The 25638-nt window shown below is 35.9% G+C and overlaps 1 protein-coding gene across 3 annotated transcripts in view; it reads right to left on the bottom strand.

Annotated features, from left to right (window-relative positions):
* wwox (WW domain containing oxidoreductase) overlaps positions 1-25638 on the bottom strand; it is a 379609-nt gene that overhangs the window by 244629 nt on the left and 109342 nt on the right. For all 3 annotated transcript variants that reach the window (XM_088614153.1, XM_088614154.1, XM_088614155.1), the window contains exons 7-8: positions 19571-19756; positions 15992-16256 (exon numbers count right to left, since the gene is read on the bottom strand). In XM_088614153.1, coding sequence (XP_088470279.1) covers positions 15992-16256; positions 19571-19756 — 451 coding nt within the window. The remainder of the gene's footprint in view (positions 1-15991; positions 16257-19570; positions 19757-25638) is intronic.

Consider the following 25638-nt stretch of genomic DNA (forward strand, 5'->3'; position numbering starts at 1 on the left):
TACACAACAAAAGATAAAGTGGCAGATGAAGCAGCAAGGATACTTAAAAAAGAATTTGTTAAACAACACAATAATGCTTAGAATAAGTTGCTGAGGTCATTACAGAAAGAATAGTACAAAAACATGTGACTCTTGCAGCTCATAATATTGAATGCATTTTGTTCTGGCACTAAGCTCAGCAAGTCCACTATGACAGTGAAAGTGAACATTATTAAAAGTTGTGTCTGAATACATATTATATTGCATTGATTGTCTATATGGATTCAATCCTTTTGGGGATGAGTATTCTTACAATTATGTTTCCAACAAATCTATCTCAAATCTGCAATAACCTTTAAATATATATTTAAATATTTCAGTATGATTGTTATTATATTTTTTATATTCCTTACATTGACCTGGCAAGTCAACTGAGAACAAATTCTCATTTACATTTATAAATTTATTTATTTTTCGTAAAGCACACAGCCTTATAAGGTAGACTTACAATGGTTTACAAGAGTTAGAACTGACAATGCAGAACGCCGATTCTGGTATGGCTCTTTTAGATACAGTTCCCTGATGGTTAATAATGAGACAGATTTTAATAACAAGAGTAGGTTCAATACCAAGATCTTATTTTATGCTTTTTTGTATTTATTTGCAGAATAAAAATCTGCAAATGAGGCTATAATATCCATGGCATATCCATGGATTAGATAATAGGCTAATGGTACATTTACAGTGAACTATTTTTGGTGGAAAAAAGAAATACAAAAATGTAAATACTAAATCAAGTTATCCTCCTCAAGTCTGATAATTTCACTTAAGAATTAACAACACTATATGCTTTGTAAACTATGAAACTTTTCTTATTTTTTTTTCAGTTACACATACTGAATTATGGAATTATTTCAACATTTACAATATCTCATAATATGCAAATTTACTTCAAAAGCAATTGAACACAGTGTCAATATATCAGAATCATGGATGAAGGCAGGGCACAAAATTTACATTCCAAACATTATGTTTTGCTTCACAAGGTATCTCCACCTTCAGACAATGAAACCCCTTCTTATCAGTGCATGTACTGTATTCAGAAGGTCTGGAAAGATTTTGAGCTCAACCTGTGTGCAAATGATATCTCAAAACCCAAATACACATAAAAATATCAATCTGTCTGATAATTTGTTGTTATACCTGATTAAGTCAGATACTATTATAAGGAGAGTTTTACCCTATTTTATAAATTTAGCCATAAAATAGGCACAAAATAGCATAAAATAGATACAGGAAAAGTGATTAAGCTTTCCAGTTGGCTGGTTGTGTCAGTGAAGGGCATGTCACTTTGGCAATAGAAGCTCAACTTTCAATACGGGGCTGTGCATCCAATGCTGTGTTAAAAGCCAAATTGCATGGAGGTTAGGAAAGTGGGGGGAGTCTGCTAACATGTTGTCTTTCTCTCTCGTATGTACGGTATTCAGAGGGTTCACAGCTGAGTGCATGATGGAGAAAACCATGATTACTCCAAACTGGGAAAGCATGCGAGAAATACAGTAATTGGTGACTCTAATTTTTAAAATAACGATTATACATTAACTGTGTAGAATGTCACAGATGGACACAAGCTGCCAACACCTTTACACAACGTTTACATTACAACAGAGATTCAAAATCTTCCTCTAGGGTTTCTTTGAGGCAGCCCTATCCAGGCACAATAAAGATTTTAAATCAACAGCCAATAAATCTAAGAAATTATAGTCAGTTCTGTACATCATCTCTCTGTATTGACATCAATGCTGCTGAGGCCTTTTAACCTGAGGCTGTCTATCCTTAAAAATTCTATTTGTTTCAGCAATTGCCGTACCTAGAAACACCATTATTTAATTTTTAAAATCAATGCACAGAGAGTTGTTTCAAGACTAATTTTATATCTGCTCATTAATTAAAACCACATTAATTTTTCAACATAAATTACAAAATTACCAAATTGATGCTAAATAATTAAGTTAATTAGCACTGGAATTATAGTTGGAAAAGGGAAACGCATGTGTGGTTAACTCATGCAACTGCTCTGACTAGAGCCTTTCAGAAGCTCACCAAGTGCTGCACAAATTCTTTTTAGGCAATTGTGACACAGACAGTCTGAATAGTAATAAAACTCCTTCACAAAATGTATTTCAGAGGAAAAAAAGCATCTATTCCACCTTTGGTTAAACTATAATAGAAGGGTGAACAGCATAAGTTCTGCAACTAAATTAATACAGTTGTATCTTTGGTTTTAGAAGATGCACTCCTACAGAAGAAAAGCACTACCAAAAGCCATCCACATCATGCAAGACAGGGTTGAGAGCCATCTGCCAGAGTCTGATTGGCTCTGTATTGATTTGGATGTGTTCTCAACCACATCAACTGATCCACAATAAGCCATTTACAGAGTTTCCCTGCGGAATGAGCCACAAGCTAAAAGGTTTGGGCCTTTTTGGGGGTTCTATTGTATGTGTGTGTTTTTTAATGAAATGGTATCTCCATAGACAATAATCCCTGTAATAGGATTGCATTGAGACACACATGTCAATACAAGTAAATGGGATTGTTGGCTTTTAGGTCACAAATTCTTTTGCCAGGCTTTTAATATGTAGTACTGCAAAAAGCTTCAGAATGGTATCGCATCAATTTTCTATTCAACAAGATTAAAGGATTAAAGTTACTGAAGTTACTCCAAAGCTTAAACTGACACACAACAGACAAACTGGAATCCTTTATAGGGTGGCAATGAGGTGCTGTGTTGGCAGAAACACTCTCAATGTTTTGCTAGTCTATCAAACTGGGTCAGAAACATTAGCCATGTTTCTTCTGTAACTGTGCAAACTCAGTGAAACTGCAACACAAATTCAGGATACATCTATTAAAAACCCTTTCAAAGTTTTTTTTTTTAATATTAAACAATAGTGTTTTTCTCAAGATCTTTTAGCAGTCTGGTAAGATTTCACTGCATTAGAAATATCACAGAAGGTAAAATACAGCACATTAATGCCCTCCAAAACAGATCATATCACCTACTTTACAAGATACTGTATGGCCATATACAATATTTGAATTATTTGACCCTTTTGAAGTGCTTGCCTGGTTTAAAGGCATCAGGATGCAGATATTTTAAGATAATTAAACACTTTACTGGAAAAACACATCACTTTATTTTTACAAAGTTTAAACTTCCAGGAGATCTTAATAAAAGTACCAAAGCAGGCATGCTGAGATTTTAAACAAAAGGTGCAGTAGGTGGCATATCCAGTGAACACAAGAGGAATGACTTAGCAAAACCATAATTATTAACACTAAGTGCAGTTGGAGGATATCTCTGCTCCTTGAATAATTTTTAATGGAGACAGACTACTGTGAAAAAAATTAGATCCGTGTATTCTACTGCTACTGCTTTTGTGTCATAATAAATGTACAGTATTTTTGTAAAAATGCTAAGATTACAGCCTGGCTGTAAACTGAACCTTTGAGTTCTATTCACATCCTCAGACTTCTATAAATAGTGTGGCACATGTCCCTAATGTACAGGATTAGAACTGGGAAGCAGACTGGAATCTTTCTTGCATTCCCAACAGAGTTAATGCAATACAGAGCAGCCATTAACAACATCTTAAGTGAATTTAAAACTCCATTCAGAAGTAATTGACTGTTTCAACTCATATTCTGCTCTATATATGAGAGCTGCATTTTCTTTAATATTAATATAATATTACATATATAATATACTGTATAATATTCATATTAAATATATTAATATATAAGGTTTCTGCACTTTGTTTAGTATTACATATATCATGTTTAATATAAATATAATGTTAAAACATTCTAAGTCAAATGCTAAGAAACATTTACAGTACATTTACGTCTTTGTACGTCTTTTACACATCTGCACAGCTGCAGAATTACACAAAGCCTTTTAAGTGGTTTTCATTACCTTATAATGTCCCTGTTGTTTGATATTCACTATACTGAGAAAAATATAAGATAATTACAAAGCATACACTTTGTAATTATCTTATTACAAATGAATGAATGAATGAATTAATGAAAAATGCATTCTGCAAATTAAGACAGATGTCGAAATGCTCTGAACACAACAGGTGTTCTATAGCGTTAAACAGGAGGCATAAACTGTAGTGGTGGTTTAATCCCTGATAACACTAGCATTTATGCTCACAATAATGCTCTTAGGTACTGTATCTTCCTTGCTTTGCCTTAATCTGTTCAGAGCTGATTAGTTTCATTCTAGTGCTAAAATCACACAGTCTGTCACAACTAGGCCTAGAGACAAACTACAGATGAGAAGTAGATCTGGTGGCAGTCACAGTCACCATTAACTCAAGTGTCTCTAACTAGAATACAGCAGAGTATGGAAGAGTACAGATTAAACCTTTAGTGTATCCGAAAAGGAATAAATAAAGTGTAACTTGAGAGTTTTCTATTTCAGTAACTTTTTCAGTCTGTAGCTTTAATGTAATGCCAGTTTGTATTAAGATGTTCTCACACCTTTCCAGGTCCTAATCACCAATTATGACTCTATTAGCCCAGCTTGGCAGCTCATTTGCTCCTGAGGCAGCTGAAGGGGACTGGGTTCCAGACCTCTGGTCTTCAGCTTTCTGCTTCAGTGAGTGCACAGCAGAGAGGCTGTCATCTGCAGACATTGAGGAGTGGCGATGGTGCCTTGTTCCTTCAGATAACAACACCTGACCTTACAACCGTTTACTGAGAAAATACTTGCTTAATGGCAGCCCACATGAAGCCTCTTCGGCAAGCACAAATCGGAGGGGAAATTAAGAAGCACTGGGATAAATCTGTGGCAGACTCACCAGACACTTCATTAAATCGCACTTGCTTCATCTTGTAGGGCACTAATAGAAACAGAGCCCTCGTTAGCTGGTGTGAAAAAGATCAATCATGTACTAAGAGATGTGCTTCAGTTTCCAGGCTTGTAGAAGAGGCTGGTTGGGTACAGTGAGGGAGTGGGGAAGGAAGACAAAGAAAGAAGACATTAGGCCCTAACAGCTAGGCTCTGAATAGCCTCTCAGCAAGTCACGGTGCTTATATTACCTCGCCAGCAAGTCGAGTGGCAATGCTCAGAGGAACTTGTTAAAGTCTCTCTTTTAAAGAAAGTGCCGGCTAATATACGACTACTGGGCCTTGGTCAAAAGTTCATAATGTGCATATGTAAAAAGGTAGCTGACTGCCTGAGGCTGAAAACCGGAGGAAAATAATTGCAGTAAAATGCTGAAAATGCTCTGCCGCACCCCCCACCCCTGAAAGGAATTCCAGGGGGACCCAGGCTGACAGGAGCAGAGCGGCTCTGGAAGGTTTTCCCCCTTTCCTCTCCATTTCAGTGTCTCAGGGCGAGAATGCTTTGCCGCGCAGTCGCCAAATGTCAGACCTAACATGTTAATCCAGCTACGTGACAGCACAGACAAAAGGAGATTAAATTGTTGAAAGGGTCACAAAATTTTGGACTTTTTTACTGTGCACAATTTTAAGCTTACATAGCTACGAGCAAATATTTATATACGGACAGAGTAACTACAATGAGAGCAGAGCAGTGAATCATTATTCAGATAAAAAGTACAGTATGAATTTTACAACTGTTACTATTAAGACGTCAAGGTAACACATTTCCTTTAAGGAACTTCGTACCGTCTTTAATCCATTCTATGGTTTTAATGTAAAATAAAAGTATGTTAACAAATATCAAAATTCTGTAGTGAAAATGCATTCATAGAATACAACAAAACTCCATACAAAAGCATTTAGATTTTCTGGTAACTCATTAGCATCAGAGACACACATAAGGTATGTATTAGTATTTTATGACTACAACACAGCTCGCTGAGTGCTAGAAAATGTCTAAAACAAGCCTTATTAGTGAAACATGAAGGGTATATATTATTTATTACTGACAAAGGGTAATACATACAGTACATAGCAAGTCTTTACACAGAGGTTGACCAGCATTTGTTAAGTGTTTGTACAGTACATCATTCATTCATAACACATGGCTTACAGGTGTCTCCTATTTTAAAGCACTGTTGATTTTTAAACGTACTATAATCACAAGCAATAATTAATGAGGAAGTGGTGAGGTTCTTTACCTTTTTCCCCTTTTTAAAGCCGCCCACCTTCCACCTCTTAAATTTTCAGCTCTTTGTAAATCTGCCAGCACCGGACTCAAACTGGACTGAAATACAGCAGGTACCAGCAAACTGGATATTTAGAGTATTCGAAAAAATGCACCATTTTATGACAAATGTAAACCCTTAATTTCGGAATATATTCATTTTGTACTTACAATGCTGAAAAAAACATAATTGAATATGATGAATAAATCTGGAATGCTCTTTTATAAACCCTTGGCAAGTCTATGTTGAGTATTGCCTGTGTATTACCCTTGCTATCACTTCTGACAAATGCCAAAGCCGTGCTAGCTATTGCAAGAGTCTGGAACAGAGAGAGCTCTCAAGCTGTGAAGCCCTTCATCTCAGAGGGCTTTTACAAGTTTCTGTCAGAGGTGATTTAAATTAACCTCTACGCAGACAGCATGAAGTCTCTGGCCAAGCTGAGCACTGGAGAAAGAACATATTCAAAACGACAGTATCAGCATCTCAAAGTTCATTTAATATAAGACAGGCTTGTGTTACAACAACAGATACAATAACAACAGACCCTTAAAAGCTCCTTCAGTTGTCAGCTATGAGGTACAAGCAACGCCTGTAGCAGTCAGTGTTGAAGTAACAGTAGTAAGGGCTCTGGTCTCTGAACCAGAGAGTCGTGTTCAATTGTGGGTGGGATGCTGCTGATGCACCCTTGAGCAAGGCAGCTTCTCTCAGAGTACTCCAGGAAATGGCTTTCTACATAAATGGACACTTAGAAGTGATAGCAGTGAATAAATAAAATAAATCAGAATGTGTGGGTAGATATAAACAGAATTTAAATCCACAAAATTCATGATTAAACTTTGCAAGCAATAGAAAGACCTTATTTAGATAATTGTTAAGACTTGGTCACCATACCGAACCCATATGATGTTCTAACGATGTTATGACAGAGTTAAAAAAAACAAGAATGGTTCCTGGTCTCAGGCACTTATCATTCAGTATGATATGGGAGCTAAACCTCTTGAGTCTAGAACAAGAGATCTCATACCATATACAGTAGGGTACAGACAGGGTCATAAAGGAGGATATTTTACATTCAGCAGTGACACGATTACACAGGATCAAAAATGTAAACTAAAAGGGTTTAAAATAAATTAATTTTAAACAGACAGTAGAAAATGCTTATATACACAAGTTGTGTCTGAGGGATGGCAGGAGGACATTTTAGTTTCACTTAGCTGCTAAACTACCAAATGAGCTGAATGTCTTCCTCTTGTTTGCATCTCTTATTCTCTCAAGGTCATCACTGTAAATGAGAATTCACTCTCAGCTGACACTTCCGGTTAAACAAAGGATAAAAAAGCTATTTCATTTGTACCTGTAAGTTTAATTCTTTGGAAGCCAGATCTCATTTGTATACAGTGTTATATACTGTATAGCAATTCAAACCAGGCTTGTAATTATTGCATTGTATTTCAGAGGGAAATGAGTTCCCTTTATCTTAAGGCAATATCTTCTATACTTTGCAAAGTGAGGAAGTGTGCTTTGAAGCCAAAACAGTCCCTTGGCTGAAAGGAAAAGCAAACCTTAAAAGAAGTTAGTGCAAACGAGTAAAACAAACTAGTGAGGCATTCGCGGGCTGGCTGACTACGAAAATTATTTTAAGGAAAACAACTGGACAGAACAGGAACAGAAATAATGAAGAATTTATTCAAATACATTTATAAGACCACGAGGTAAAAATCTCCAGAGTGCAAAATATCTTCACCAAAACACCCGCTGATCAAATGATGCTTTCAGATAACAGGACAGGAGGCAGTGATCAAGCTTCTATCTCCCGCTCATCGTAACGCACAAAATACAAACATTTAAACCTCCACAAATTAAGAAAACATGAAAATAAAAAATAGCCTGTACACCACTACAACAGACGATGAATAAAAGGTTCAAGGTAATACAAAATTAAAACCCATGCTTAAGGCTACTTTACTTTTTATTTATATTTCTTGCTGTGCTGTTGTATTATTATAAGGTACTGTTACCCCAACAGATAACGGGGTATGACTGCAGCTGCATCTCCCCAACCAAAAAACACACAGAAATATTGTGACACCATGTGGGGCCATGTGGTATTGGTAGTTAAGTAGGTGGGGTGCACAGCTTCGTATTAGTCACTATGGCTAGGGAATGCCACTTGAATTGAATACTAATTAAATACAGACATACAGCCGGAAATACATTTTAAAAAATCATTACATGTTCTCTTTTAGTGGAAAAACATTAAAGAGAAAGTGTAATTCTCCTTTCTTCTCATGTGGACCCAATCATTTCCCAGGTGAAAACACTAGAAATGTCCTCTCTCTGAAAGTTTACACCATCTATTGGGCTCCTGCAGTCCCATAACTGGGAGCCCAACCTGGTTGCAATGGGAGCACAACCTCTGCCCTTCAGATATTACATTTCCTCCAAGTTCCCTCAAAAAGGGACAATTTAGAGTAACTAAACTCCACCTGTGTTGGTCCCTTACCCAGATCAAAAAGGAGGTGGATCTTACGGTTCCATCACCATAAAAAAGCTTTTAGAAATGATAAGAGAGATGGACAGAAATAAAATCGACATCGTGGGACTCTAAAGTTATATGGTAGAGGGATTTCGATCCTGACACTAGAGTACACCATATTCAAAGTGTATGTTGCACCAATCAATGAAAACTACAAAGAAAAAGAAAAATTAAGAAGAAAACAATGCTATCATAGACATAACAAACCCCCTTGTCTTTCAATGCTCACCGGAAAAGACAAAAGGTGGTTGGGGAATGGATACTGGCCCACATACTGTATGTTATGATATGGAAGGTAAAATTATAATGCATTAGACTTCTTGAACAATATTCCAGTAACAATCTCGGGCTTCGCAACTCTTTCTACTGCAACAAAGACATTCACAAGCAGACCTGGGTTTTCCTACATGGCAGAATGAAATTGGTTTTATTATTATAACTATATTATAGTATTATAACACGGTTATATCTGTACTAGTAAATGGAGGAAAACATCAGTGATAGAAAAAAATGAGGGTTCCAAATGAGGCAAATTTTAAAAGTACAATTGATTTTTGAGACACCTTGGCAAAAAAATCTTTATTGACTTTCAAGTGGATTAAAGTATAAAACTTGAAATGGTATTATACTATGTAGTGACCATATTATCCATAGGTTTATCCCTTGACTTCTCAGAGGTCAATAACGTAATTTTATTTGAAAGTTTCTCCTGTAAATAACATTCCTTTATATAAAACTAAAATATTTAATTTTTAAATAAAACTTGTGGCATCTTTTGATGTCAATCCAATTGCATTTATAAAACTATACACCAAACACCGATATTAAAAAGCCATAAGCACATATTAAAGTGATTTTAAAAATTAAACATGCCAGCAGATAAGACATCATTAATACAGAACAATATATCTGCAAAGGCTATGAGGAAGTTCATTTTCCAACTCCCTATACTGTATATTAAGAAAAGGTTTTAAAGGCATACAATAAATCACTTCAATATGTAAAACAAAAAATAAATTAATTTAAAGAAAATAGGAGCTTGATGGTTTATGCACTGGTTTAATATTGTTTTTGGCCCTCTCCTGTCAACATTATGCTTATGCTTGCAGCCTAATGTAATCTCCATGGATCCTAGTAGTGTGTACAAGCAATTAAAATGATAACATCTTCACACCACTGCAACCAATAAATGAAATAATATTACTGTTTTATTAAGCACCTTAATGTCAGGAGCAATTCCAGGACAGGATTTTATGAAGGGGTATGCTCTTTTAGTGCTTTATCATCTCTCAGTTTTTAAATAGGAGCCACTATTCAGACTCCATGTGGGGTCTTTATTGAGAAAACGAGCAGCAGATTCAGCAAATTAGACCGCAAAAATTAATTAACAAATCAACTTTTTTATATATTCTGTATATACTATAATTATCTGGAAACCAAGTATTGTATTTATTTACTCTGAAACCTCATTATTTTTTTTATAGCTTGATATGTTGGCAACAGTCAATGAATATGAAAAAGCACTTTGACAGAGGAAAACAAATATTCATGAGAAATGATCAAGATAACACAGAAGATGTAAAAGCAGTTATGTTAATTAGAACCACAGTTATTAGTGGTTATCATCTACTAATACCTGCTCCTCCTCTGAAAAAGTAATTAAAAAGCCTAAATATTTATTTTTTGTTCAATTAAATGTGCAGCCACATGTTAAATGTAACAGAAAAGAAACTCTGCAAGATAATGATCTCCACAAAGCAAGAAGCAAATATTATACTACTCAGCCTTTTCGGTCCAAAACTGAACTAAAAATAATACAAACTGTAGATAAATACATTTAATTTTCTAAACTAGAACTTCTTTATCTTAGAATTAATTACATTTTGAATTAACTACATTATTTAGTAAAACCATTTTACTAAATTGCATGGCCTTAATAATACAGAGTTTCACCAATCTGTCATTAACAAGCAGATGTCAATTTGAAAAAAATGGAAAGCTAAACAAAGGGTTTTTATTAGTGGTATATGAAAATAAGAACACATAAAATGAGCACCACTCCATGGCAAACATTCAGTGTACAGTGTCTGTGTTATTTCTGAAAGTGCTTGGCTTACTATTACAGCAAACAGTGCTTCAGAAAAGGTAAGTACTTACATAACAAAAGAGATGTATGTTTGTTATGCAAGCTTTGACCTTAAGTTCAAATGGTTTCTAGGGAAGTTTTAACCTGTGGTTTTGGACAGTATGATTCTGCTGTGTGAGTCCTTTCCTCCACTCTCTGACCTCACTTACTGTACTAAGCTCAGATGGAAGTTGGTTTGAGGTTTCTCTTCCACTGATCTAATGGTGCTACTTCATGGTTTTTGGCTCCTCTTAATCTGAAAAGACCTTCCACAATTCCCCTGTACTTTTGCTGTCATCAGTCAGACAGGTCACGAACGAGCCAAGAGCCAAGCTTATGGCACTCAAACAGAATGGCAGAATTACACCACATTATTACTGTAGTGCTTCTCCATGACACACATTTGCCACTTTGAACCTCAAGACAATCCATGGCAGAACTCCCTAAAGCAGCTCTTGTCAGTTCAACCTTGTGATCCAGGCAGCATCAGATCATTTTAATAGCAATGCCATTTTATATTCCGTGCAACACACAAGTGTTAATTAATTTTAAATTAAGTCTGTGTATGTGTTTTATATCTCAAGTACAGCAGTACAGAATGCATGATAAATGATCCGATACTGGTTGGAAACTGTACACTTGCATGGGGAACACCTGGGCAGCAGCACAGATGCATGTATAGACTGAAGAGTGGATTGCTGAAGCAGAAATCGTGCACATTCCCTATACTTTCCAGCACTGCTGAGGAAAGTGATTATAGGCACCATGAGTTCAAACACGTAAAATAACATTGTCCAGATTAACAGTAACGTTCATTCTAGCTCACTTCAGAAGACTGACATTAGGTGTGTTATAAAGAAAAGATTGTTTGCCTATCGTTTAAATAACATTTCTGCACAATTTTCATCTAGGATTGCTTGCAGGTGTGGATTGGGTCTGGCAAAGCCTCAGCCCAGTCAGTGCTAATTCAAAAACTCTGTCAAGATTTACAGGTATTGTATTCAGTCAGTTAAGCATCCTGTGCTGTGCTGCAGGTACCTTTCTTTGAATGTTCAAACCAACACATAGATGTTTTCTGAACAAAACAAAGATCACAGTAGAAAAATACCCATGCATTAATGAGAGGTCATGATTATGCTCATTTTCTCACACTCCACTCTATAGCTGAGAAAAAAGAGCTGTGCTGTAATTTAACATTGGAAATAGTGGGGAGAGATATGTGCTAGTTCCAGGGTTTTGATACACTGTTTTCTTTGGACTCCTTAGAGCTCTTGTGGCCACACTTTTCAAGAAGTCCGGACCCTCTAGTTTCCTATTACTTGAACAGCTCTTATGTTTACCCAGTTACTTTTTTCGAAAATCTGAAGAGATTTTTCTTGAAACCTCAAATAAATAAGCTCCCCAGCTGAACAAACACTACATGCTCTGCAAGATGAATTTGGCCTCCTTTAGAAAACGGTGAGCTGCATTGGTAGAGATGACTAAAGGTGGGTTAAGATGTGGAGCTGGTTGCTGGGCTGTTTAAAGTACTGCAGTGTTTTTACAGAAATAGAGGGTGTTTAAATAAATCGAGACGCCCCGAGCAGAAATTCACACAAAGAATGAAGGTGGCAGACATTGAAAAACACCTTGAAATTGATGACAGTAAGAGTCTAAAGGAGACATAGAGAGGTTTTGTTCTTGTTTTTTTGTATAATCCAATGGCCTATCAAATCAGGCACTGACCAAGAAAACGAAAATAAAAAAAGTCTCCCGATCATAAATGTACAATTTTGATAAATTTACAGTTTTTATTTCAAAAGCAATAATCAAAACCAAAATACTCTACAAAAATGGAAATGCACCTATGTGCATTCATTAGCATAATAAAACTGCTGTCATTGATTTTTTATACTGCAGTCTGGAAGTTCCATCTTTCATGAAAAGAAGAATCTGTGACATACAGTACAAGCGAAACCTTTGTCTCTGTGCCTTATTAAACTGTTGCAGTTTAGACAGACAGTAAAATTAAAGACAATGGGATTCCCACTTGATGTGCAAAGAGAAAAGTTAAATATTTCTTGACAGGTTTTGTTAAGATCTTAATCCATCATTAATTTTATTTGCTTTGTCTTTCTCCATAGGAAACACAAGCCTGCAAGTCTGCATGTCTGCAGCTGTAAACTTTAAAGTGGAATTGCTATAAAATTCTTTGAGACCTGCCTCCCATTAACTCAATTAGGGTCTCCTTGCAATATACAGTACCTATTTTCTGTGAAGTGTATACCCAGAAGAAGAGTATTTGTCTCCTTTCGCCTCAGGGCCAGATGTACATTACACCACTGAAACATCATGATATTTGATATTTGCATTTACACACCACTGAGATTTTAATGTTAAAATATTACCTCTTTCAGTTTTATATAATCAAAACATTTATCTCATTTCATAGCAAAAACTCTCCTGCAACAGACTGACAAATTATACACAACCGTCAGCACCAAAAAGAAAAACCCGAAACAAACACCTGCACAGTACAGAGGTAGGTACACATTGCTCCCACCAGCCTACACCATTATAGAACTCTGGCTGTCCATTCAGATTACACTGCAGTCACCTCCTGGATTTACTAACTGTATGAAGAAAAACTTAACTTTCACTCATGATATGTTATCAGTCACATGAAACAATGAGGTTTTTTTTGCTTTACTGCAATCTAAAGCACAGTGTTTTGCTAAAACTGAGCTGAAAGGCAAGTAGGAAAAAATATATAACTTTTAAAGAGGCCCTGGAGAGGTTCAATAACAATGATACAGAAACCAATTGCACATTTTTATCTTTTTGTGACATGAATCTAAGTTAATTTTGATTCATTATTACAAACAATTAATAGAATTGTCACCAGCACTGACCTTGATTGTCAGCCCTGCTAATACACTGTTATTGTCTGCCGTGATGAAGAATGTGGTTATAATAGAAAGATGTGGTTATAATTGCATCTATTTTAAAACCCTTCTCACACTCCATTGGCATTGCATTGAAAATAAAGATACATTAACAGTTCTTATTTTATCTTCAGTGCAAGTGCTCAAAACTGGATAATCTTACAAGAGCATTCACTAAAGAGTGTATATGACCCAAAGGACCTGCTTGTTATACAAACCTGATAGCAAAGGCTGCCGTACATGGCTTCTAATAAATTATAATATTTCACTTTTATAGCTCAGCTGTTTGCATGCTTGTCACTTCAGGCAAAAGCACATGAAAGTCAGTGGCTCCTCCTAAGAGAAATACTACTGTTGATTCTTAGTGTGAGATATAATGTATAAGCTAGACGTCCTCTAATGCAAAGGTCTGGCTAACACACAGTAGTTTAAATGCCTGGTTGCCTTAATACCCAAGAACCCTACAACACAGTTCAATATGCCAAAGTTTGCTCTGCTGTTGGTGAAGAGCAAGTCCAAAACTGTCAATCATAACAAATAATTGCACATCTAAAGAACCATTCAGATCAATCCCACAGTGTGACACTCTATAGCTTCATTCCATTCTGGAGGGCGCTCGTCTAAAGAGCTATGTGCTAGATTATAAAGGTGTTCATTGGGACAGTATTCAGCTTGTCTCCAGATAATTTATGTCTCTGAAATAGGAGTAGTACTTTATTCAAATCCATGGAAAAAGTCAAGGAGAAATACATCTGTGAAAAGCTGTAGCACAGTGGCTGGCAAAGCAGAGAATCCGGAAAGAGTAACCGAATAGTCTCATGGCTTCTACAAAACCTGACCTATTGAGCAGTGCAACAATTTTCAGAAAAAAAGGACAGGGGTAAAGAAAGCAAAAACAGGTATCCCTAAGACATCTGCTTAGTCCTCAGTACTCTACAAAATAATATTCCTTTCATGCTCCTATATCTGCCAAAAACAATATTTTGCAGAATGAAGGATTGTACTAGTGCAGCATGATAACACAGCACAGCCTGATATGGCCCCATGCGTTTTTTCTATGGAACATCAACATTTACCCAATGAAAACAGGTCTCTAGACTTCACAATGCCTCCCTTTAAGACAAACAACAAAGTCGTTAAGTCCTGGAAAAGGTGAAAGGGCAATGACACTACTGATGTGATCTGAACATTTGAAATTAAAATAAAACAATACGTATGTTGCACACTTTATAAAAGAGCATTAATAAAGTTTTCAATTTTACAGTGGTAAAATTGTTTTGTGTGAGAGAGGGCTGTTAAACTCATAAATGTTCTTCACACTCTCTACTTAGGAGCCAGGATAAAGCATTTGCATAAAGCAAAGGACAACACCTCTTAACACGTGAACACAGATGAAAAGTAACACAGAACAAAGTAAACTTGTTCCTGTCCAAAACAATCACACGATGATTTGTTGACTTAATGAAAAAAAACACATTTTCGGATTTTAATTGCCTTAAAAAAACATGGTTTCTAAATAAAGCAGGCAATCAATACAGAAGGGGGCAAATAAAGAATGGGGCAAGACATTGAACCATAAAGATTATGCACCAATGTGTTTGAACAAAGCATAGCAGTCTTTCAGGCTTTGTTGTTATAAATAATCATAGCACCACTTAAGCAAACACAATATACTTTTGCAACAATGCTACTATCTAAAGTTATACCACATACAGTACCATTTTATCCCATAGGTACATTGACTACTCTACTACTCAACTTTTTTAGGTTCCTCGAACCACAGTCTATCAATAAGAAGTACTTTATCATTCTATTTCCACCAAAACACAATCATGTCTACAGTTATATAAACAATTCCATACATTTACTGTAGGTTAGACACATAAGACTAAATAATATCTGCAATTCTCTCCTCAGAAACCCAAGCTAATTTTGAAATAAATGAACGATGCAAGCATACTTTCTCGGTTATAAATGCATAGTACTAATCCATCCTTTAGAAGCATACAAATAAGGCTAAAAAGGCATAAAGGAAATAATCTCATTTAGCTGTTCTATTGTAGCTAAATACTGTAGATATGAAGACTCTGAAAGACTGAAGACCATTTGCAACATCAGCTATGGATCACATTTTAAGAAACCAGATTAATTTTGACAGCCAGCAGCAAATAATGAAAACTGCTGTTAAACGTATCATCGCAGCAGTTATTTAGAAGAGTGGAGTAAACACCCATTTACTTACCATGGATTTTGTAAAGGGGCGAGCAAAAGTAAACAGCAAGGTCATCAGCCACCAGCTGCGGTGAAGTGAGGTATACATCATGTTCCCAGGATGCACTGCATTGGAGGTGATGCCATGAGGAGACAGCCGGCGGTGGAGTTCGTTCGAAAACAGGATATTGCAGAGTTTGGCACGGTTGTAGGCCAGTATGGACCAGTACTCTTTCTTGGAAGGAGACAGCAGGGCAAGATCCATCTTTCCAGTGGAATCTACCAGATCTGTGTATCTGGAATTTATTGAGAATACAAATCATCTAGAGAGAATACAGGTAATCTGAAAATAGCTGGTGATCTTCCATATTACCTCTGCATACATTTTTAAGCATCTAATAAAAATATATATCTAAGGAAAACTATAATAAAGTTGTATAGCTTTTCAAAATATAATAAGGGTACTTTTAACCAAAAGTCATTTTAACCTAATAAGTCAATGGAAAATCTTTCTTTTTTCTATAAGCTACAGTACTTAAATAATAATTAATAGCTTATAAGGCAGCTATTAAACACGTCTAATATGTACAAAAACATTTACAACCAGCACAAAACTGTTAGTAAAGACTAAAAGTCCTATGTACTCTTTCCTCAACACATCAGGTTCCTCTGTTTTTTTTATTTAAAAAAAAATGACATAGGACACACTGCAAGTACAAAGCATGCCACAAGAACCTGCGACTGCCAGTACCGGTTTCTTTAGATGCCATTACGATCTTTAGTATCTCCCATGGGAGACTGCTCTAAATCATTAGACTGAGTTTCCAAAAGAAGCAAGAACTCCAAACTTGAAACACATGAATGTAAACAGAGTTGAAATGATCTTTGGCAGACTGCAATGTTTTCACAGTATACTAATGTCATGGTTGAACACGAATCAAAGACCCAACATGATATTATTTAATTGTCTCTGACGGAGCTGTTAAATGCCAGATGTTTGACATTTTCCACAAACAACACATCATAATTATACAACTTTTGTTACCACAGAGTCACAATGTCACACCTCAATCTTCAAAAACACAAAAGGCAATGATATTACTGAGAGGGTCTGTTTTTTAGAGCCGTATTCAGTGCAACAGATACTCCAGTCACACCACACAGTATGTTTTTAATTATAAAAAACTGAGAGGCAAAATGCCATCTCACTTTCCAGGCTTACTTGGATTAGGCCTAACAATAACTAAGATCAAGCTTAGTTCCATTAAGATTTTAGGTATTTGCTTCAATACCAACACTATGAAGAAAGAATGTGTATCTTACACATTTGCAGTCTGATATGCCTGTTACACAGTATGGGGGCATTCTTTCTCAAATAGCAGGGTGTAGCCACTATTTAAAATAATAGCTCACATATATTTTTGGACTTATTTATATGGATACAGATGTAAACTCACAAAATTAATTTCTTTTTAAATGTATTATTTTCTAAATGCAGTATCTGACTTTGACCTGTTTTAAATTGCTTATTTCATGCGTGCCAGCTATAACATTAGTCTTAACATACTGTATCATCCATAAATATCTGTATAATGTATGTGTATGTCACACATACAATAAGTATAGACAAATATACTCAAATTATATATTGATTGACCTGCACTTGCTTGTTGCTGTAGTGGTATATTGTGTTTAATACGTTCTGAATCTGATGCATCTCACATCGCAAAAGAGAACATGTAGGAGACTTGCTCCTATTTTACTTCACCAATTTGTTGCAGTGCGTTTGTACAACATTTCCTTTCACTTTACTACTGTATTTTAATCTATAAAGATAAGCTTGTGTAGATGTGACTTAGAATTTAATTACTAGATAACTCGCTTTTCTGTTAATAGTATGGAGGAGGGGGCAATTTTTATTTCCCCCTGACCAATGGTTTACGGCTTTTTCCTTTCATTTTAGCTGGTATTAATGTAACAAGGAAAAAAAAATCTATCTGCATTGTGTCAGTTACAGTGTAAGCCCTGCTGTTTGGAAGTGATAAAGTTTTCATTTGAAACCATGGTTGGTGTTTCTCTCTATTCTCTCATAGCCTCACTGACACTCACCTGTCCCTGAGGGTCAAGGTATTATATAATGGCAAGGGGCTTAGAAAAATAATCTTCACTTCAGGTCAAATGTCAGCATCTTAGCTTTTCCAAATGAAATAAAATAAGTAGAAAAAAAAAACCTCAATGACTTCAATCAGTCCAATTCGGGAAAATATAAGCCTGAAATAAAGTATGAGTCATGGAAGCCATAATATTATATATTAATAGTTTTTTCACCTTTCTTAGAAAGTTAAACCCATAGCACAGTGCCTGTTTAATTTCTCCTGTTTAATCTCTAATCCTGCCTTTGCGGAATGTTCTGGCTGCACGGCAGTTTCTTGTGGAATACAGAGACTAAAGTGACCCCAGGATCTCCCACAGTTGGCTTGTGTCATGGCTTCCTGACCCAGTGCTGGAGCACAGCCGCAGGGCGCCAGTGGATCTGGGAAAGCAGATTTCATCCCCCGCTTCGTTCTTAAACTCAGAGAATCTGATGTGTCTCAGAGATGCAAAACCCCTTCATGCACTGTTAAAGCAAAGTTCTTCACTCTAATACAATGATTAGGCTCACCTGCATAAATAATGAAGTGGATACTTTATCTAAATCCATTTTTAACTGATTGTGTATATGGCAATGTGAATATTTTCAATTTCAAAATAAAAAAATGAATTCATGTGATAGTCTAGTATAAATCTCAGAAGCAAAGAGCAATTGAGCATTGCAGTGCTTCATTCTAAAAAACAATTACAAGTGAACATTTTTAACACTTAATTACTAATAAGGTGTACAGTACTGTATATTATTTACCTAAAGGTTTTGCATTTAGCTTCAGATGTTAAAGTCATTAGGTATCAGGGAGAACATTTTTATAGAACACAAATATACTGTGCCAATCACCTCTTTGCCCTGATTGTAGTAGCCACACTCCTGTGATTATATCTGTAATATCTGCAATATATATCCAGCTTCCTCTGTGTGCAGCAGTTGGAATTCATCGAGCAAGACTTTAATTGCATTGCTTCTTCTGCTAGAATAACTCCAAGTACGTTCTTGGCAAAGCATTGGGGGTTACTGCATGGCAAATCTATTGAGGTCGTTTCATTCTGATTTAATCAATCTTTATTCCATCCCCAGCCAAAATCAATTCCTCTCTTCCAAAATGTCCAGCCTGGAATGTGGGGAATGACAGGAGTAGAGTCATTCTTCAGAATGACCACTGTAGTGCAGAAAGAAGTTTAGTTTTTTTTTTAAGAGGTGACATAAGACACTATACAGTAAGTTACAATATGAAAGATTTCTTAGGGGTTCTTCGGTAAAGCACGTTATTTGTCTTCCTTTCTATAAACATAATCTACATGCGGAACATGATTTTATTATTTGTTTTCCTGCCTTTATCATTCGTTAGCTAGATCCTGTGTTTGCACAATATGGACTTTATTTTTAAAAAGGAAATCTTTCTTTCACAAGTTCTTTTTTTTTATAACTCAGAATCTACAGCAGCCCATGAAGCCATCTGACCTGTGGGACTCTGAGGATACCACAATCACTCTGGCAGGAACAGAGCGGCGGAGCACTTCCTGGAGGCCCTGAACCAAGTAGAAGTGTCCCAGGTGACAGATCTGGAAGGTTGACTCTAGGCCATCTTCTGTCAGCTTATAGGGCTGAGCAAACACAGCAGCATTGCAGATCAGAATGTGCAGCGGCCTAGAAGAAATCACAAGAAACATCCTCACTCACAAGCACTCTAGGAAAGCAGAAGAACTGTTCAGTCTGCCAATGTAAAACTACACTGAGAGGCATTAAATACATTAGTAGTAGAACAATAGTATTTGTTCCATTTCTAAATCCTCAGTAAGTACTGTATATAACATCTGAAATACTGCTTATGACTTTAACCTTGGCTGTCATCTGTTAAAATGTACACTTGTGTTAAGTGTGGGAATAATCACAAAATACAGACCTTTTAATTGTTTTTTTGTTTTTGTTTTTCGTATTTCTTTCCTATTAAGTCCACCCATGTTGTGCCACCATATACTGTATGGTGCATGGATGATGGAAAAAAAAAGCCTAAATATATTTCAGTAAGTGAGATTGTGATATTGAATTCCCAGGTAGCTTTATGCTGCTGTCTTGGCTAAGCTGACAGAGCCTCGAATCTTTGACTAACGTGACAGCACCATCTGCCATCTCTGAAGATGAAGATAGGTTGTTTTATTTCCAGTCGGATGCTGACAGTAAAGCTGAAGACTAACATACCACACCAGCAGGCCCTTAGAACATCAGGTAACCAAAGCTAAGTAACAAGTAATTGAAGGGCTATCGCCTACGCTAAAATGAATCTTTAAAGGGCATTGGGCCTAGAAACATGATTATCTAAATAAATATAATAATCTGCTATCTGAGATTTGTTCTTTCCTTCCACAAAGATATTAAGTTAAAGGACAATGAGTTTATATGACTTCAGTAATTACAGACGTGCTTCTTTGCTTTCCACTTATAATCCCTAGTGGGTAAAATACAGCAGGTAGATATTGAACACAGCTGACCATGTGCCAAAACAAATGTGTCTTGAATACTCATAATCCTTGAAAGAATACTTGGCTATTTTAGTGTGAAGGTTGTGGTGGAGAAGTTGATTAGAAACTCTTAATGGACTGCCATATCATAGGATCCGGGCTAAAGTCCAACTCATACCAATCCATGTTTTTTCTTTCCTTTTTTATTAAAAAACATTTACTTTTCTAGGGATAATAAGCTCTAAAGGGTCAAAACTGCAGAAAAAACTATTCTGAACAAAGACTCAAGAAAAAGTGTTTTCTATGATCTGAATAAATTTTAAGAGTACAGCATTCTAGCATTTCTATTGTATACACAAATTACTAATTGTAATAGCAATGGTGGGTTAATCTACAGTATTTAAAATGAATTTATGGCTTTTATGATTAATGCTTAGAAGATGTTAGAAAATGTAGCACCTCTTAAAATGAAAGTCAAGCTCACAGAAGATCTCTTACCAATCAGACTTTCCAGAAGCAAAGGTCAACATAAACAGAACTCTACACTGTCAGATGTTTAAGGCATGGATCTAATATTTCAAATAAAGGTAGAGTTAATTAATGTTGTGAATTGGACATAACATTCTAAGTGGTGTCTGAAATGTGTTTGTAGCAAGTCAAAACTACAAAAAATAAAACTAAAACCTGGTGATAGCAGCACTCCAGTGGGCTTGAAACCACACCAGTGCCGCAGAACAATCTAAATACACCCCACCAATTTTTAATTTCTTTCATTAAAATTAATTATGAAGACCACAGGCAGTTTGTGTACTCTGTGTTTAAGACTGCCTGTACAATTAATTAAAAACTGTATGCTGGAAAATTAATCTATAAATTGTTATGCCTGACTATAATGAGCCATCTTTTGTTATTAAAGGGAACTGTACATTCACCTTTAGGTTACAGTAGTAACTGCAATCGTACTGAAAAGCACACTGTGCATGGAATAGTCAAAAAGATGCGAGCATGGTTGTGGCTTATCTTAACAGATACTACAAACTACTGTGTACTAGTCAGATAAATCACAAATGTATTCCACAAAAATGGTGGTAAGAAAGCATAGAAAGATTTTTTTTACAGAAAGATTTCATGATAAAATACTTTTATTAAATTTTATAGAGTTCAGTACATAAAATGTAAAAATAAGTTAGGATGCTTTAGAATGCAAATGGCTGATCATAATCCGAAGCTGTTTTTTTTCTCATACTTTATGTATGCATAACCCTGCACTCACAGCCAAGAATTTAGAGCCAAGAAATACTGGGTTTAATTCCAGGATCAGCCACTAATTTACCGAGTGACCTTGGACAAGTCTTGACATATACTCCTGCCTGAGCCACCTCTCAAGACAGCTGAAGACACTCGAAAGACCAGGAATCAGGGGCCAACTCCATGTCAACAAATATTTCTTCATTCAAAACATTCAGACATATTCCTTTCTTTTACCACAAGGTCTCAATTTTGAGACACATACTATTCATTTCTTTTTCCCCAAGGATTAAAGGCACGAGTTTTCTTTTGACCCACTGTTTATTTTTGTTTGATCAAGATTAGGATCATCTAGTAACTCATGAACAAATGTAAGAATTAATTTAGATGTGTCTACACTTAAGCTGCCAGTGTTGTTCTCCTTGAATTACAGAACCGATTGCAGAATCACAAAGAGAAATCACACATGTGCTAGATTCCACACCATGTTTCCTCAAATTAAAAAAAAAGTAAAAGGCAATTCAATCTACTGATGTAAGGCAACAGTTCTAATGTCACTTCAACCCTCTATACTGTAGTCAGAAATAAGTTAATATTAATGCTTTATGGGGGTTTGTACTTACACATCATACATATCACTTTTTGACCATTACCTTGATCTCAAATAATGCTTGCTGCTATCAGGCAGTGAAATAAGAAAACGTTTGTTTTAATAAATTGGTTGCTAATTCTTTCCCAAGGTTTTTATTACAACAAAACACCACTGCCAAAGAGCAGGGAGACAGCAGACTTATCCAAGGACAATAGAGAATGAGTAAAAAATACACTGCCACACCCTCGCTCAGTTTATGAACTTTACCCTTTTCAACACATCAAATTAATAAAGTGAGCAGGCCTGGGATAATGCAGGGAGGAAAAACATGACATGCTGTTCACTTCACTAAAAAAAGCCATTCGTTTTTTCTATCAAGGCTTTCTAGATTAAAAAACAAACACCAACAGAACCCAAATGAAATGTAGGCTCTGCAGGATTGCATTTCAACTACAGTGAACTCCTGAGTCCCAGTGAGCCTTTACTGTAAGTCAAACACTACATTATAAAAACACTTTGCAATTGAGCAACAAACATGCAGTGCAGAAAGCACTACATAACTCAGATAACCCATTCATAAATCCAAACGAAGTGTTTCTGTTTAATCCCAGTCCCCCCTGGTGACTAAACCCTTCCCAGATCCTGATCTGATCTGAACAGTTTCTTTGGTGAAAAAAATTTAAGGTTCAATACCTAAGAACTGCTGGCAGGTTCAGTGCTTAAATAAACATATCAGGTCGTAATTATTTTAAGTGCAGTAATGGTACACAGCAAAGGGCCTCCTTGAAACACATGTTTGAAAACAAGGAGAAACAGAGTGATGAAGATGGGAGAGAAAGAGGTGAACCAAACTGGGATTTCTCACTTGACTGCCAGTTGGTATTCCGAAGGGGAAAAGCTGAAATTAAGAAACAATAACAGAGCCTGAACTAGTTGTTGACATGCTCTCTCATGTACTTAATGTATTCCAGTTCCACTGGGCTTGCAGGGTTCTAATAACAATAAATCATTATTCTGGCTTTTCTTCTTATTAACAGTTATCTTTTCACCCCCCACTAATTTAAAGAAAATCCTTTAGGGAGATAGTATCCCCTATATCTCTAAAAATGCCTTCTGAACAGTTTCAAAAGGTGAGTAGACAAAAGACCTAATGACACAAATAACAAATAAATTCTCATTATTTATATCATTTTATCTACCATACTTATGACACTTATGAGCTTAGCTCTTTTCAAACAAATTTACCCCATGTTGAGACCTGCAGTAAAACTACTAATAGAATTCAGTGGAAAAAGTAGCGAGAGAATTGGATGAGAAAAGTATTTAACTTTAAATTAGCTATAAAGCAAGCTCTGGAAAGGTTGTACACAGTTTGACTACAGTGCCTCAGATGATTGTAAAAACTCAGCTCCATTTTGAACCACTGTTTGATAAATTGTATAAAGTAAAAAAAAAAAGAGAATGCATTTATCATAACAAAAATGGGGAGAGCTTAAAAGTTTCATGGGGACAGTTTCATGCATAGTTGAAAATAAGTCTGTGTCTACTGTGACAAGAAATGCTTCTTCGTAAAACCTAAGATACAGTATGAAAACTTTACTCCCATTGCTATTTTAAGGCCTCGTTTTATTTCTCACTTTGTTAGCATTTAGTAAATATCTTGAACAGTTTAAAAATCTGCAAAAGAATAAGAAGAAAAATTGCTTTAAATTTATACATTATAGTAATGAACTACATTCAAAAGCCAATATTCCAGTTTTGTGCCCGTCCCATACACTAATTGTATTTTCCATAAAATAAGTGCAAAGTCTTTACTGACTCTTACCTTATTGCTTGTCCCAGAGTGTGGTCTCTCATGAGCAAAATGTAACAAATGTTTTTAATACTGTGGCCCCATATTATTTTAAAATCCCTTCTACCACATTAACATTGGGCTTCTCTGAGTGGAAACGATCATCCAAAGATGTGCAATTTGTAGAAATGTCAGCAGGGAGTGCTAAGTACCATGGAGGGAGGAATTACACAATATATTTACTTTAAAAACCCCTGGGGGAACCAACTATGATCAAATAATAATCTCTGCGCAAAGAGAACGATTGCTTTTATATCTATCTGTCTTGGACTTTAGTCATTAAGACTGACTATAAATTGTCAATGGAGCTATAGCTTGGTCTGAATCACAGTACTATTCCAACACATTTCGCACATGTTTTTATAAAGCAAGTATATATTGGATTTTGTTACCCTCAAGACAGTTGTATAGTAAAACTATCACATTAATAACATGATGACCCTGGAAATTGTATATCTACAATTGTGTATCTAATGTGTATTTAAGCAACATCATGTATAAGAAAGGACTGCCATACTGTATAAGTTTCTGTAAGTTTCATAAGTGTCATATAAATGTTTCATACAGTATATACACTATAAGCTATATTTAGTATTTGTGTTAGACATAAAGTACCTATTCAGCCTTTTTAACACAAAATATACATTTGAATATACAACATGGCAGTACTGTACTTCAAAATGGATCTCCTCTCACAAATCAGTGTTTTCGAATTGGAAGAAACTATTCATTTTTGTTTCATGTAAATACATTTCTTACAGGATGCAAGACAGAGATGTATCCTGTAATAAGGACTAAACATTTGGTGTGTAAATATAAAAGTTGGTTACTGTTATTATCCAAAGAAAGTGTGCAATAATATAATGCATATTAATAAAATGCACATACAATTGTATTTCATTCCATTAGCAACTCAAAGTGATACAGGGTTAATTGAAAATTTCCAAAACAAGCCATTTGCAAGCTGGTGGTCAAGTCAGTCAAAAGAAGGAATAGAGAAAAAACTCAGATTACATTTCACCTGCCAATGACAATGATTTGCTGCGTTTATGCCCGAAGATATATGAGCTGTAATAGAGTTGAGAAAGCCCCCTCGACAGCTGCTTGCTGCCATTCACACCTGAAAGGTTCGATGTTCTGATGAAAATTAATGTACTCTGACGTCCTCTGGGACTCCCTGAGCCCCGGGAATAGCTAATGAAGAAATACAACCTTGCCAGAGAGAAGCACATGTGGAAGAGCTTTTTTTTTTACTTGCAGGGAAAGTTTAAAACATGTGTGGCACATGTGTGGACTGGCTCGTGCCAGCGTTCCCCGTGTGTTTAGCACAGTGCCAAAGCTCTGAAATTCCAGTCCTCGTCCTGTGCGTGTAAACATT

Source organism: Lepisosteus platostomus, chromosome 20 (assembly GCF_059453375.1).
Source record: "Lepisosteus platostomus isolate fLepPlt1 chromosome 20, fLepPlt1.hap1, whole genome shotgun sequence".
NCBI lineage: Eukaryota > Metazoa > Chordata > Actinopteri > Semionotiformes > Lepisosteidae > Lepisosteus > Lepisosteus platostomus.